The following is a 15,894-nucleotide window of genomic DNA, read 5'->3' as shown; positions in this document are numbered from 1 at the left end:
CTATCCACAAAACTATCTTCTTTAGATGATAAATTAGACTCCGAACTTTCCTTTTTTTGGCATTAACAGATTAATTATGTGCAATGTTAGGTTCCTTATACATGCACATGCAACAAGGAAAAAACAACAAGAAGAAAACAATTTACAAGAATTTCTAGTAATGTCGTCAATGCAATCAAAATAACCAAACGAGAAAAGTACATTAGGGCCAAATTACTCGTTGTCCTTGTAATTGATGTAGATAATTTCTCAATTCAAGGCTAGAAGTAGAACCCTAAAACTCTAAGAGTGGAGAAGACTCCATATTTCGAATACTTAAGAACTTTCAAGATGGAGAAACATGTAATTAATATCATTTTTTCTAGCTAAACTAGGGTAGAACAGAAGCAACCTCAATCATCAAAGTTAACCCTAAGACATGAATGATCTCAAATGTAAACGAAGTGTGTCTAATAAGAGTTTTATATTAATGTGAAATGACACAACAGACACATAACACGAGACATAGATTATATTAACTACATCAACCAAAGTATTATTATCATAAGATATGATATAATATCCTTAATCTCCACATATTATCCATTTACATAGAAAGATAAAAAATTTCTAAAATCTTATTGACACTTAAAAAACTAGGGGTAACATATAATAAAACTCCTTATTGACCAAATTAGTACAACAACGCCTGATGAAACAATTAGCTATCAAACTAATGACCAACAACTTAACAAATAGGTAGACTCCTCTTGTTTAGATGAAGTGATTTGTAAGCCTAGATTTCACTTTTGTCCCATGTTTATATAAGAAAACAATAATTTTTTACTAAATTGAGGTCAGATCATTATCTTATATTCAAAGTAATGAATTAAGAAATTAATTTTTGGGTTTAAATTTAAATGTAGTATATAAATGTAACTCTTCTTCTTCATCTTATAAATATTAACAATTATATAAAAGAACATGTTGAGGGTTGATAACCTAAGAAGAATCATATTAAGACCAACAATGAGGCTCTTAGAAAGATATAACCATCCTCATTAAAGATTTTTAGAAAGTCGAGTCCTCTTTAGGACATTTCTTTTATAAACATTACTACTGAAATAGTTTCCCAGAGATAAAATAATATAATTGTGGATGTAGCGGACCAAATGATGCTGAAAAAGCTCTTTTGTGTTCAATATGTTCACTCACTTATTCATTATTATATAATGAATACAAAATTGCTTTATCATAGCCTATTGTCTTAAAAACTCTAAATTGTTGCATCAACATTATAATAACTAAATTATTTGTAATTGAAAATTATCCAAACTTTATCATTTTCTATTACACGTAAACAAAAATAATATCATTTAGATTAGAGCTGGATTCAATCCAAGTTGATCGAATTTAAATATAAGCTTAAATTGAACAAGTTCAAGACAATTATAGACATATTTTCATAAACAAGTTGAGTTTATGTAACACCCAAATTCAGGTGTGTCAGTAAACTCTATTTTCAAAATTATTCTTAGAGTTGATTTTATAAGTTGTTGTTTACAAAAATTGTGAAGAAATTATTTAAAACTACTAAATGAGCAATAATTTTCAAAGAGAGTAAAATAATTAGTTTAAAAAGATTTAAGGGACAAAGTGGGAATGTAAATTGAATGACATGCTTGAAATTATATGATGATGCTAAAGGTTTTTGAGTCAATCTGATGCGACTCAAAATTAAATCGGATAGTGTTAAAGTTTACATAAAAGTAATCCAATACGACCCAAATGGATTCGAATGTTTTGAAAAAAATGTTATTTTAATAGAATTTGGTAGGTATAAATTATAAAATGTTGAAAGATAATATTAGTAGCAGTTGAAATCTTTATAGATTACATATAGTTATATGTTTATATAATTATAATTACTCATATTATTATTCATTTTTACTTAAATATTTTATTTTATTATAAAATAGTAAGAATTTCATTTAATTAGTTAGATTATAGAAGTGTTTTAAAGGTTGTACTCATATTATAATTATATATTTTATATTTATTGTAAGAATTTGAAATCGTTACAAATTGTATATAGTTGTATCTTTATATAAATATAATTATTCATATTATTTTTTATATTTATTTAAATATTTTATTTTTTATTAAGTAGTAAAAATTTGATTTGGTTAGTCAAATTACTGATGTATTATAAAAGTTTTAGTATGTAATTTTTTTGATCATTTGTCAATAAAATAAAATATTATATTGTATAATTTATTAATAGTAAGTTAGGGTAATTTGGTGAAGAAATTAAAACAATAAAAACATTTTGTAGAGTGAAAATAATAGATAATTTTATGTCAAATTGGGTCATATCTGGTCGGGCCAATTAAAATTTTAAAGGGTTGGGTTAGGGTTAAAAAATTTCGATAAAATTTTAATTCAATTGAGATAGAGTTGAAAGTCTCTGACATGAAACACAAACTGACATAATCTGACAACATGCATTGTCAAGTCTACACTAATCTATGTGAAAATCGACACACAAATTCATCGGTGGAAGTCGTATATGGACCTGGACGTCATCTGTGCGATATCAGCCAACTCATTTATGTGTTGGTTGATGCATAGATCAGTGCAACAATCCAGTCACTTTAATAGGATTTTTGCTGGTTTCTATGTCGATAAACTTTTAGGGAGGAAAAGAGTTTATTAGTGGTAGTGGTGACAATGCATTGGAGGGAATCGTTGAGAAAAATTTTAAGGGTGTAAGTATAATATTTTGAATTTTGAGGAAGTAGTTGTTAATATTAAAATATGAAAATCTTAGATGGCGGGGGTGAAAAAATAATTTTTTAAAATTAAATTAATGAAAAAATTATGATTTTTCAAAATTAAGGTGAGAAATAAGGATAAATTATTTTTCCTTCAAATAAAATTTTAAAATAAAGAATTTTCAAAATTAAGGTGAGAAATGAAGATTTTATTCAATACTTTCCAAATAATAAAAAATTTACTTAAAAATATTGATTAATAATAAATCAATAGTAACATTGAATGAATAAAAAAAATTTACAAATTTATCCGTAATATATAATTAAGTTATTTAAATTAAAAATATTTTACAAATAAATAAATTACATTTATTTATATATAATTTTATTTATAAATTAAATAATAAAATAATGAGGGTTACAAATTTGTATAATATTCTAAATTAAAATAGGAGATTTGTATTATTTTTTTTTATAAAAATATGAATAATGATGTCACGACACATCAATAAATAAACTGAAAATTTCGACAAGACCGGGCTCGAAAATGACTGAATTGGCCCGCCACTGCAAAAACCCCTTAAAAACCCTATGTTTCCAATTCTCACTTATTTACACAATTAACTCTTCAAAACCCGCTCCCTCTCTCTTCTTAATTTAAATTTCTTTCAATTCAACTCAAGTAGATCTTCCTCTGTTTGGTTCCCGAGACACCGCAAGAAAAACCCTACAATTTTCTGTGTGTTTCGGGGACCAATTTTGAATTCAAACACTCCACGTTGGATTCTTGACCTTAGGGTTTTTATTTTACTTTCAGTATGTCCTGGGGGGACGAAATTGTTATGCGTGATGTCACCAATGCGGGGCTTGTTGTCAGCGACCGCATTGGTCGTGAAGCTGCCTCTCAGCTCGACGTTGAAGATGCCCTAGAAGCGTCGAGATACGCTAGCCATCCCTACTCTACTCATCCTAGAGAGGTAGGATGATAATGATTTTGATTGGTTTTTTGATTGTTTTTGTGTGATTTATGTGGACTGAATTGAAAACTTTTGGCATTACGTTTATAATACAGGAAATAGATGTAATAATGGAATGCGACTTTACTTGAATTGAGATTGTTTTTTCTAATATAGGATTTACTAACATGCAAAGTTAAAATTTGTGATTTACTTGTAGCATTTAGTTTTAAATTGCTAATGAAATATGAATTGTAATAATAAGGAATCGTACTAGATACAAGTCATGCATTTTGAGCATTATTAGTCCATATCATGCAATGAATTTGTGCAATGTGGGAGATTACTTAAATTTAAAGTATTTAGTGAAAATAAACCAATTAATTGTAGCCATTTCCTTTTCAAATTTATATAGAAACTGAGTAGTACTGGAAAGTGCCACATGATGATGCAGTGTGATAATTTTATTTCAGTGGCCGCCTCTGATTGAGGTGGCAGATACATTGGACTTGCCTACGGTACTTGTTCAAAGATATAATGCGGCTGGTGGTGAAGGGAATGCTTTATGTGGAATATTTCCGGAGATACGCCGAGCGTGGGCATCAGTTGATAATTCTTTATTTCTTTGGCGTTTTGACAAATGGTAAGATCTTTTGTTTTATTAAAGTAATGTTTATGAAATAGCCATGTTTAGAGGGTTGTTGATGTAAAACAGGGAAGATGTAAATTAATAGAAAAGGCAGAGGTTGTTACTAAAGTGATTTCATTATTATGCAATTTTGTGGCCATTGAGATACTAAAGTATTATAAGATGATATTCTGATTTGTTAAATTAATATGTCTTAGTATTAAGGCTTATAATTCATCTGAAAAAGGCTGATGGGAAGTATTTGAAATGCTTGTGTCAATGGCTGTGCTTAATGGAAGGTCTTACGTAATTGCACTTTTGCTAGTGAGGGAATCTTGGGTGGGATGGTTGTAAAATATCTTCTGTATATCTGCATATGATGAAATCCTGCATGATGTACAAATTTAAGAATGATAATAATGATTTTGGTTTAGATAAATGAATGATAGAATAAATGAATATCTGTCATGTCTTTATCAGTTGTGCACTAATGATATGGCTCTGTATTCATGAGAAGATTTTTTCCCTATTGTATCATTGTTACCTGCTTTCTCCTTTATTTTTGTAAATTTGTTGGAAATTAATCCACAGATTATATTTACATGGTGATATTATGATTAGGGATGGCCAATGTCCTGAATACACTGGAGAGGAACAAGTTATTTGTGCTGTTGGTCTTGCCAAATCTAGACCTGGAGTTTTTGTTGAGGCTATCCAATACCTTATAATTTTAGCCACACCAGTTGAGGTAGTTGCTAGTGCTTTTCTCTCTCTTTTTTTCCTTCTGAAAATGTTATTTTATTGATAATTGTTTAAGAGAAATTTCTTTTATATCCTTGGACAACTTTTATTCTGTAGCAATAAAATGATATTGCTGTTCTTCTCTTGCACATTTTGAATCTTTACATCCTTGTTTTAATATTTTAAAATTGAAATTTATGTATAGTGGGAGAAACAAAATTATTGCTTGTTTTCCAATGGTATGATGAGCTATATATTTTATCTTAAGGATATACTTCTTGCATGTGATCTGGCCCATTTTAATCTACTTATTGGGGTTTTGTTGTTTGGTCATGTTACTTTGAACAGAACCAGATCTGATGCTGGATCAAGTAAAGAAAAATGCTTATTAGGAATCATATAATCTGAGCAGCTATAACGCTATTTCTTTTCTCTATTAATTGGTCAAATTCATGACTATGGATGCCCAAGGATGCTTCTATTTTGTTAATACAGTAATTATGCCATTAGATTTTGATAATTGGAGGTGAATGGACAAGTTTAGTGGCTTGTGTTTGAAAAACTAGAGAAGGATGCTCTGACATACGCATGATATTAAAAAAATGCATACTTACTCAGGAATGTAGCTACCTGCCGTAGTGTTTTGAATTTGTAATATACCGAACTCAGAGTTTTATTAATCCAACCAGCATATTCGTTCATAGGTCAAATGGATATTTATAGCTCCTAGAATAATTGTGGGAGATGCAAGTGATAAAGATCCAAGATTGATGACTTATATTTTATTCTAGATCTTCAAGAATCTAGGTATTTCTGTTTGCATCATGTCACCTTACCTACGTTCTGGAAGTGATAACCTTCTACATTTTGCAGGATTATACACAAAGACACTTCTTTTGCCACCCTCTTTAGTTGATGTCTCTTATCCTTTGGAGGTCTTCCTCCGCTTGTTGGTTTTCAGGATAGTCCCAATTATTTTGGTGTGGATGGCAGACATATACCTGAATTAAAAGTTTAAGTTACTATAATATAATAAACTGGAGCTACCCCCAAAGCATTTTGAATAATATATCATTTGACATCACTTCCTTCAGTTTCTTATGGTCACAGCTTTTTTTCTTCACAAATACATCTTAAGTGTTTTATTAAATAGTTGTCATGGCATGACTTATTGTCACCTTCCTTAGCATATTTCTACTGTTTCTCTCACCAAATCGAGCATTTTTTTCATTTTATGATGTTTCACACAGTTGTCTCTTTTTGTAATTAATTGTAGCATTCTTGTTCATGATCTTGTTGTTTCTTAATAGCAATTTCTCTTTATCAGTTGATGCTTGTTGGCGTATGCTGTTCTGGAGGAGGTGATGGTTCAGATCCTTATGCGGAAATTTCACTGCAGCCTTTGCCAGAGTATACAGTACCATCAGACGGAGTTACCATGACTTGTTTAACATGTACTGATAAGGGGCGTATATTCCTAGCAGGCCGTGATGGCCACATCTATGAGTTGCATTACACAACTGGTTCTGGCTGGTACAGGCGCTGCCGTAAAATATGCCTTACTGCAGGTGTTGGAAATGTAATTTCAAGGTATTTACATCATTAATTGTATGGAGTGAAATAATCCATTTATGCACGCTTGTTATTTCATAGCGATGTTTGAAGATTGTCTTAATTCACGAGATTTAATCACATTTCTGAATTTGCATGTTCTGCCGAGTGATGTTTGAGAATATGAACTAATGTTTTTTGCATTCAAATTTTGGTAGTTGCAAGTGAAGGTTTTCTCACACCATGTTTGAAAACTGTGCTTTTATGGTTTCCAGGTGGATTGTACCAAATTTATTTAAATTTGGAGCTGTTGACCCCATTGTTGAAATGGTTTTTGATAATGAAAGACAAATTTTGTATGCAAGAACTGAGGAAATGAAACTTCAGGTTTTTGTTCCGGGTCCAAATGGAGAAGGTCCACTAAAGAAGGTAGCTGAAGAAAGGAATCTGTTCAATCAGAGGGATACTCATTATGGAGGTAGACAACCAACAGTACCAAGAGCCTCAAATCGATCGACAAAGCCATCTATAGTCTGCATTTCACCTTTATCCACTCTTGAATCAAAGTGGCTACACCTTGTTGCCGTCTTATCAGATGGAAGAAGAATGTACCTTTCCACTTCTCCAACTAGTGGTAATGGTGGCAGTGTTGGAGGTTTGAGGGGATTCAACAATCACCAGCATAGACCAAGTTGTTTAAAAGTTGTAACAACTAGGCCTTCTCCTCCTGTAGGGGTTGGTGGAGGACTTGGATATGGAGCTATATCTCTTCCTGGAAGAAATCAGAGTGAGGATCTGTCATTGAAGGTTGAAGCAGCATATTACTCAGCTGGAACCCTTATCCTTTCCGATTCATCACCACCAACTATGTCTTCTCTTCTTATGGTAAGCAAGGATGCAAGCTCACAATCATCTTTGTCAGGTAGTTTGGGAACAAGCGCTAGGGTTTCTCGAGCTCTTAGGGAAACTGTGTCTTCACTACCTGTTGAAGGTCGAATGCTATCTGTGGCTGATGTTCTACCTTTACCAGATACTGCTTCGACTGTTTTATCCCTTTACTCAGAACTTGAATTTTGTGGACTTGAAAGCATGGGGGACTCCTGTGAAAAGGCATCTGTAAAACTTTGGGCAAGAGGTGACCTTTCAACCCAACATATACTGCCGAGGAGGAGAATTGTTGTTTTTAGTACCATGGGCATGATGGAAGTAGTTTTCAACAGGCCTGTTGACATTTTGAGAAGGTTGTTTGAATGCAACTCACCAAGATCAATCATAGAAGATTTTTTCAACCGTTTTGGAGCTGGCGAGGCAGCTTCAATGTGTTTGATGCTAGCTGCAAGGATTGTTCATTCTGAAAATCTTATAAGCAATGTTATTGCTGAAAAGGCTGCTGAAGCTTTTGAGGACCCAAGACTTGTTGGAATGCCACAACTTGAAGGTAGTAATGCATTGGCAAATGCTAGAACAGCAGCAGGGGGATTCAGCATGGGGCAGGTTGTTCAGGAAGCGGAGCCTGTATTTTCTGGTGCACATGAGGGGCTCTGCCTGTGCTCGTCAAGGTTGCTTTTCCCTGTTTGGGAACTTCCCATAATGGTCATAAAGGGAGGTCCAAGTTCAAATGATACTATGTCTGAGAATGGGGTAGTTGTATGCAGACTTTCTGTTGGGGCTATGCAAGTCTTGGAAAATAAGATTCGTTCATTGGAGAAGTTCTTAAGGTGTTTAAAAAACCAGAGAAGGGGTCTTTATGGCTGTGTAGTTGGGTTGGGTGAGTTGACTGGTTCTATTTTGTATGGAACTGGTTCAGAATTGGGCTCTGGTGACCAGAGTATGGTTAGAAACTTATTTGGTGCTTACTCAAGAAACGTTGAGCCTAATGGTTCTGGGACATCAAATAAAAGACAGCGGTTACCATATACTCCCACTGAATTGGCTGCAATGGAGGTGTGATGAAATAGCTTGATGATATCATGTGATACTTTTCTTTTTTATTTCCTTTGGCAACTTTCTGGTCTGCTGTGCTGCAGGTAAGGGCTATGGAATGTATCAGGCAGTTGCTTCTTAGATCTGCTGAAGCTCTGTTTTTGCTCCAACTTCTTTCTCAACATCATGTGACTCGCTTGGTTCAAGGTTTTGATGCTAATTTACAGCAACAGTTGGTTCAGCTGACATTTTGTCAACTAGTTTGTTCTGAGGAGGGTGACCGCCTTGCCACAAGGCTTATTTCTACTTTGATGGAGGTAACACTACCTCTTATTGGATCTTGCAAGTCCCACTCAAATAAGCTATTTTCATTGAAAAACTTTCTTCCTATCTTCCCAAGTGTTGCTTAGCTTGATTAGGTTTATGTGCTGTTGCAATTCTCCATCTTCCTAATGTTCATCGATTGATGTTTATATTTTATTTTTTCCTCCAGTATTATACTGGTCCAGATGGCAGGGGAACAGTTGATGAAATTAGTGCAAGATTACGAGAAGGATGCCCAAGCTATTTCAAGGAATCTGATTACAAGTTCTTTTTAGCTGTGGAATGTCTTGAAAGGGCTGCTACAACTTCAGACTCGGAGAAGGAGAATCTTGCTAGAGAGGCCTTCAATTTCTTAAGTAAAATCCCAGAATCTGCAGATTTACGAACTGTTTGCAAACGCTTTGAAGACTTAAGGTCAGTTATGAACCAATTCTAGGTAGAGCTGGTCCTTTTACTGTGTATGCTTGAATCTAATTTTAATTTTTTTAAAAATTTTGTGGCTTACTGCAGATTTTATGAAGCTGTGGTTCGCTTACCTCTGCAAAAGGCACAGACTCTTGATCCAGCAGGCGATGCCTTCAATGATCAAGTTGATGCAGCAACCCGGGACTATGCTCTTGCACAGCGTGAACAGTGCTATGAGATAATCACCAGTGCTTTGCGATCTCTAAAGGGTGATTCTTCTCCTAGAGAATTTGGGTCCCCTGTTAGGCCTGCTGCTGCACGATCTACCCTTGATCCAGCCTCACGGAAGAAATATATATGCCAGATTGTTCAGCTAGGTGTCCAGTCGCCTGATAGAATATTTCATGAGTACCTCTACAGAACTATGATTGATTTGGGTCTTGAAAATGAGCTCTTGGAGTACGGAGGCCCTGATTTGGTGCCTTTTCTGCAAAGTGCTGGTCGTGAACCCTTACGAGAGGTTTTTATCATTTCAATTGTGTGATTGGATTTAACTGTAAAGGAATTGGCTTGTTCAATTTCTCAAAATATTTTAACTTGTTTGCACTGGACTTTTTACAGTTGTAGTTGTTTACTTATTTGAAATGTTAAGAGCATTTATCACCACAAGGTTGCATTGGTTGTTATTCTAATTTCTCTCTTTTGCTTATAGGTTCGTGCTGTGGCTGGATTAACATCAGCAACTTCCCTGATGGGTCGATCTATTCCATCAAATGAAGCCAAATACTTTGATCTTTTGGCACGATATTATGTCTTGAAACGACAGCATTTACTTGCAGCTCATGTATTGTTAAGGCTTGCTGAAAGAAGATCAACTGATTCAAAGGATTCTCCTACTCTTGATCAGAGGTCTGAAGTTTTCCTTTTCATTCTTCTCCTTTTGTTATTTTCCTAAATGCTGACAATGCTGTGGATAAGGCCAAAATGGCAACAACCTGCAGTTGAATGGAAAATAGGTTTTTACCATTTAGTATTCAACAATGATGAGTCAAGTGTCTGAGTTAAGTTTGGTTTGGGATTTGATTGCTCAAACAGATATTGGCTTCATTTAACCCATAGCGCCCGGCCTCATGAGTCAAGTGGGTGCTTATCATGGAGCATATACATTTTAATTTTAACCTTGAATTCAATATATCTGCTGTGATATGCCTAGTTGAATATATTTGCAGAAATCCTTCATTCCTTTTTACACATTACACTCACTCCAGGTTTTAAATGGGATCTATTTCTAGACCTTACAGCCTTGTTAGTCAAGAAACTTATGGGATATATTATCCAAATCGATGGCCCCAGGGGGAGTTGAACCACTGACATCTTGTTTGAAATCAAAGGCCTTAGAGATTTGAGCCAACCTTTGGGATTATATGACCTGTAGCTGAATTGACCTTAGCTTCTCATTTTAAATCACATCTCAGATTAATTTTTTAAGATAAACAAATTAAACCACATTAATGCTAGTTCTTGTCTGTGTTGGTTCCTACGTTGTATAGTTCAAACTTCCATCAATAATTGCTCTCCTTTTGTCACTGTCAGGCAACAGTACCTAAGTAATGCAGTTCTACAGGCCAAGAGTGCAAGTAACAGTGATGGTCTAGTAGGTTCTTCCCGGGTTGCTTTTGATAATGGATTGTTGGATTTACTTGAAGGGAAGCTCACTGTCCTTAGGTTTCAAATAAAAATAAAAGAGGAACTAGAGGCTATGGCCTCCAGTTTGGAAGCATCAGGTGACATGTCTGAGTCAGCTCAAAATGGACTGGCTCCTGATAGCAATTCTTCTAACAATGCTGACTTTGCAAGCACTGTCCGAGAAAAGGCCAAAGATCTATCATTAGATTTGAAGAACATCACTCAATTGTATAATGAATATGCTGTTCCATTTGAACTTTGGGAGGTACATCGTTCATCATTTTTTATTCTTGTTATCATGACTATTTGCATTCAAGTTGATTGCTGATAGTTGTTTGTCTCTCTTTTGGTCCCTTAAACTTCAGTAAATTGATGGCTTTCTGGAAAGACCATGGTTTTCTTTTCTTTTCTTTCAAACCTTTTGTCAGAAAACCCATTACATAAATTCAGGAGATAAATAGAAAATAAATACAAGTTTGAAATCTTTTCTTTCTTCCAATAAACTTGAAATCACGTGATAAGTTTAGTTTTTCCCTCTATTACTTTCCCAGGTGATTCATGTTTCGAATGAGACATTTATATTGTTGTAACCATTTCATATTATGATATAACCTTTTTGTGGTTGTACTTTTTTTTAAGTTGCAAAATATATAATAGTGCTTTCAAAACTTGGTTGAAACTTATGCTGTCTAATTATTTTTTATTTTCTTCATTGTCCCTAATTCTGCTTATTTGAGGATGTGATGTTTGGAAACAAGAACATATCTGCACGACCTTCTGCTCAGTCTTCTATCTATTGATATTTAGCTCTTCTGCTTTCTTCTCTTTTAAGATTCATTTACTATGTGTTAGCCTTAAAACATTGTGTATCACCCAGGGGAGGCTACATATTTGTGATGCTAAATAAAAAAAATGGGCCTTTGTGCTTGTCATCTCATTGGTGTATTATCAGTAAAAACAATGTGGAAAGTATTGACTGTATTTATCATCACTGTTCTACTACTTTTGGGGTGTGGCATGTTGTGTTAAGGGAAGCCAAATTGGTTTTGAGATGAACCTTTTTTCAAGTATTTCATTAATCATGGAAAGCTTCTCAGTATACAGCTGAGAGGAACAAAGATTTGGAGGCCATATTTTGGGTCATTTGGTTTGAAATAAATAGGAGGATTTTATGGCCTTTTTTGTTGTATGTTTTGTGTGTGTGTTGTGGTGGGTTGTTTATTGGAAAGTTAACTGAGTAGATTTACTTTTGGGTGAAATTATAGGAGTTCAAGAGATATCTTCCTTTTATTTATTCTTTGTAGGTGGGAACCGGGTGAGTAATTTTGAACTTTGCTTTCCATATGTCTGCCTGTACCTGGTTAATAATTAAAAAAAGGGCTCTGTTCAAGGATCAGCTGATTAGAAGCTTCTGAGCAACAATATTGTGAAATTTCCATGAGAAGATTGTGCGCTTCTTTTTCTTCATTTTTCTCTTGCTATTTTTATACCTTCGCTTGTTAAATGTATACATTTTGGATTAAGGACCTTCTTTGCTTGTTCTGTCTACCTCTTTATAGATCTTTTTGGTTGTTTCTTATTTTCTAGCGAATCTTTTGAATTTGTAGAGTAGTTTATTAACAACACCATTCCTAGATTTTTTTTTCTTAATTTAATGTTATATTTCATGAAACAAATGCATCTTTTTTTCATTTCTGCTTTCAGATATGTCTGGAAATGCTTTACTTTGCAAGCTATTCTGGTGATACTGATAGTAGCATTATAAGAGAAACCTGGGCTAGACTTATTGATCAAGCTCTTTCGAAGGGTGGCATTGCTGAAGCCTGTTCAGTGCTGAAGAGGATTGGTTCGCATGTATATCCTGGGGATGGAGCTGTTTTACCTTTGGACTCTTTATGTCTACACCTTGAGAAAGCTGCACTGGTACTACTACCATTTTATTTGTATTTAAGCATACTTTGTCTTATATATGTTTATTCCAAACTGCTCAATTTAGTCTCAAATTTCCCGACTCTGTCTGTTATGTTGTAAGGTATTCTTGGAGTGGGGTTCAAATTCGTTGCCTGTAGTTTCTGATCTTTTTTTTTTTATATTTTTTTGGGTTGTTTTTCTTTTGAAAAAAAATCTCTGCAGGAGAGGTTGGATTCAGGAGCTGAACTTGTAGGAGATGATGTGCCAAGGGCTCTTTTAGCAGCTTGCAAAGGAGCAGCTGAACCTGTGTTAAACACTTATGACCAATTATTGTCGAACGGAGCTATTTTACCATCTCCTAACCTCAGACTACACCTTCTTCGATCAGTGCTAGTGGTACTTAGAGAGTGGGCAATGTCTGTATTCGCTCAGAGAATGGGTACGAGTGCAACTGGAGCCTCTCTAATATTAGGCAGAACATTTTCAAAGGAGCAAACAACTGTGATAAACCAAGGGATTCGAGATAAGATCACCAGTGCAGCAAACAGGTCAAATTCTTTCTTTTTTCTCATGCAGCATAATATATGGGTGTATTCATTTGTACAAAGATTAAATGAGATGTGGATGAAAATGAGAAGTTTTCCAGTCATCCCTTTTAGTTATAAGGTTTATATATATTCTGGAGATTTTAGTTTACACTAAGGATAAAAAGCCTTGAATTGAGAAAAATATTCATTTTCTGCAAACTTGTTTTACTTGGAATGTTGGACCATCAACCATTTTTTTTTTTTGGTAACTGGGGAACCCTGTTCGGTTTGGTCAAATGGGTAAACTCAGGATACAATTACTAAATTTACAATTGTTGCACTAGATAAGTTAGGGTTTCACAAGCGTAACAGGGGTTTAAACTCAGATTTTTATTTTAGAAGTTTTAATGTTCCACAAGTTTTGTTAACCTCTGGAGTCATTGGACCATCAACCATCAACCATTGCCATAGACATATTCTTAAAAGAAGTTTTAAGTTCCCTGAGACTCTCCAGTTTTGTTTTCTTCACAATTGTCTGCCACTTTTACTTATAATGCAGAAACACTTCTTTGAAGAAGCAAGCAATATCAAGGGTGTTACAGTTTTCTTAGATTAACCCAAATTTATTTTTCTAGGAATTAGTGTCTATATCTACCTGAACTGGGGCAAAAGAAAGGGAAAAAAAATTAAAAATACTGGAAGCAGATTTGTCTTGTAAGGGTACAAGTGTTCAATTGCCGTATCAGTGACTGTAATGCCAGCAATTTTTCCCCTTTTTTCATTGTAAAAATTTTCCTTTTTATTTCATAGTTTTCTGATTTTGATGTAACTTGTTGGACCACATTTAATTGTGTTCTCTTTTAATTTGTGGTTTCAGGTTTATGACAGAGGTACGGAGACTTCCCCTTCCACAGAGCCGGACCGAGGCTGTCTACAGAGGATTTAGAGAACTAGAGGAATCCCTTATAAGTCCTCTTTCTTTTACTCGATTTTGATTGTTTGTTGTTTAATGTAATATTACATGATGAAATGTTTTCCTTGTCACATGAATTTTGCCAATAAAAAGTATTTTAGGTTCAGAATTGGAAGTGGTCATGTAACATTAGCTTAACAGTAGACCAAATGTAAAAGTTGCAGATAGTATCAAGAGCGTGAATTCTCATTCCTAAATGACCTGTGTAAGAAATTGAAGACTTGCAATGCCTTTATTTTTGGTACCAGCTCCTCAGTGGGAATTGGTGTTGCCCTTGTGCCTTGGTTAAGTGGAAAGTTGGTCTGATCTGGAGTTTTGGCCTGTCGAATTTATAAAGCTGGAGAAAGTTTCAGTAAATGTTTTGAGCTTACAGTTGTGATTAACGGCAAGGGTGAGGCAGCCTCCAGTTTTAATTTACAGTTCTTGATTTCCAGGTGCCGGGCTAGGGTGAGCAACAATGGTAACAAGCTCACAACTGGTTTGTTTAGGTACATCTCTCTTGCTTCTTATTAATTGATTTTGGTTTTTTTTTTTTTTTAATTTTTTTGTGCCTTATTTGAAGCATGCCAATTGACTACATTGGCTGTTTAGATCTCTCACACTAAAGGCTTAAATTTCTTGCCAAATGTCCTCCGTTGCTTGTGTTTTGATCTTTGAAGATTCCTAGCTAATCTAAAGTGGTCTTAAATTTGGGTGGCTATTAACACTTAGCATGTGACACTTTATTTTACATCAAGGTTTAATGGGTTGCTAAATTATGCCGAAAGTAGGCAAATGTTGACCATAAATTTGCTCAATATTTGTATGGTTCATTATATTTTCATTCAATTATACGATATAAAAAAATAAAAAAAGGATATTATGTTACAACACTTAATGTTTTATACTAATTAAATTCATATAAATGACGTCAGACGAAAAATAAAAAATTAAAAAACAAAATTAAAATTAAAATCAACAAATCAACCTCATTATCTTTTCATGGCAAAATCACTTCATAAAATTGAGAATAGAATATATGGGATCTTGAAAGGCATTGACAATACTAAATTTGATAAACTGTTTGAAATATCTTTTTCGGGCAAGTTCCCTTCATTTTAACTGGTGGATATGAGCTTCTTGAATCTGACACAAACCTTCTCATCTAATTTTTGTTGTTTAATCTAATTATCTTATTGATGGTACTTCTTTGATGATTTTTTTTCCTTAGTGATATTGCTTACTTATTAAGCTATTTGAGATTGAGATGACTTTGTTTAGGTTTGTCTCAAATACACCTCCCCATTTTAATTAATAATATAATATTTAACAAGATTTGTCTATATCGTACACTTCAAAAAAATAAAAATATAAACGATAAAAGTGTGTATAGTTCGATTTGATGTAATTATATTCTAAATTAAAAATTATTTTAAAGATATTTATAAACTCAAATAAAATTATTTTATAAATTAAATTAAAGCAAATCGTAATTTTTAAGTAGTTAGATCTAATTCTATGATTTAAATTGAATTAT

The 15,894-nt window shown here is 33.8% G+C and overlaps 1 protein-coding gene across 1 annotated transcript; it reads left to right on the top strand.

Annotated features, from left to right (window-relative positions):
- The first annotated feature begins 3,358 nt into the window (after window positions 1–3,358).
- On the top strand, window positions 3,359–14,575 carry LOC123213749 (nuclear pore complex protein NUP155). The gene is made up of 13 exons (XM_044633263.1): window positions 3,359–3,730; window positions 4,183–4,352; window positions 4,959–5,085; window positions 6,406–6,668; window positions 6,905–8,573; window positions 8,657–8,869; window positions 9,046–9,290; window positions 9,387–9,801; window positions 9,994–10,190; window positions 10,875–11,232; window positions 12,672–12,890; window positions 13,101–13,426; window positions 14,283–14,575. The coding sequence occupies exons 1-13, from the start codon at window positions 3,572–3,574 to the stop codon at window positions 14,398–14,400; spliced, it is 4,479 nt and encodes a 1,492-aa protein (XP_044489198.1). The 5' UTR covers window positions 3,359–3,571; the 3' UTR covers window positions 14,401–14,575.
- Window positions 14,576–15,894: the final 1,319 nt, after the last annotated feature.

Source organism: Mangifera indica, chromosome 4, assembly GCF_011075055.1.
Source record: "Mangifera indica cultivar Alphonso chromosome 4, CATAS_Mindica_2.1, whole genome shotgun sequence".
NCBI classification, from domain to species: domain Eukaryota; kingdom Viridiplantae; phylum Streptophyta; class Magnoliopsida; order Sapindales; family Anacardiaceae; genus Mangifera; species Mangifera indica.
This window is presented reverse-complemented; position numbering and strand designations above follow the sequence as displayed.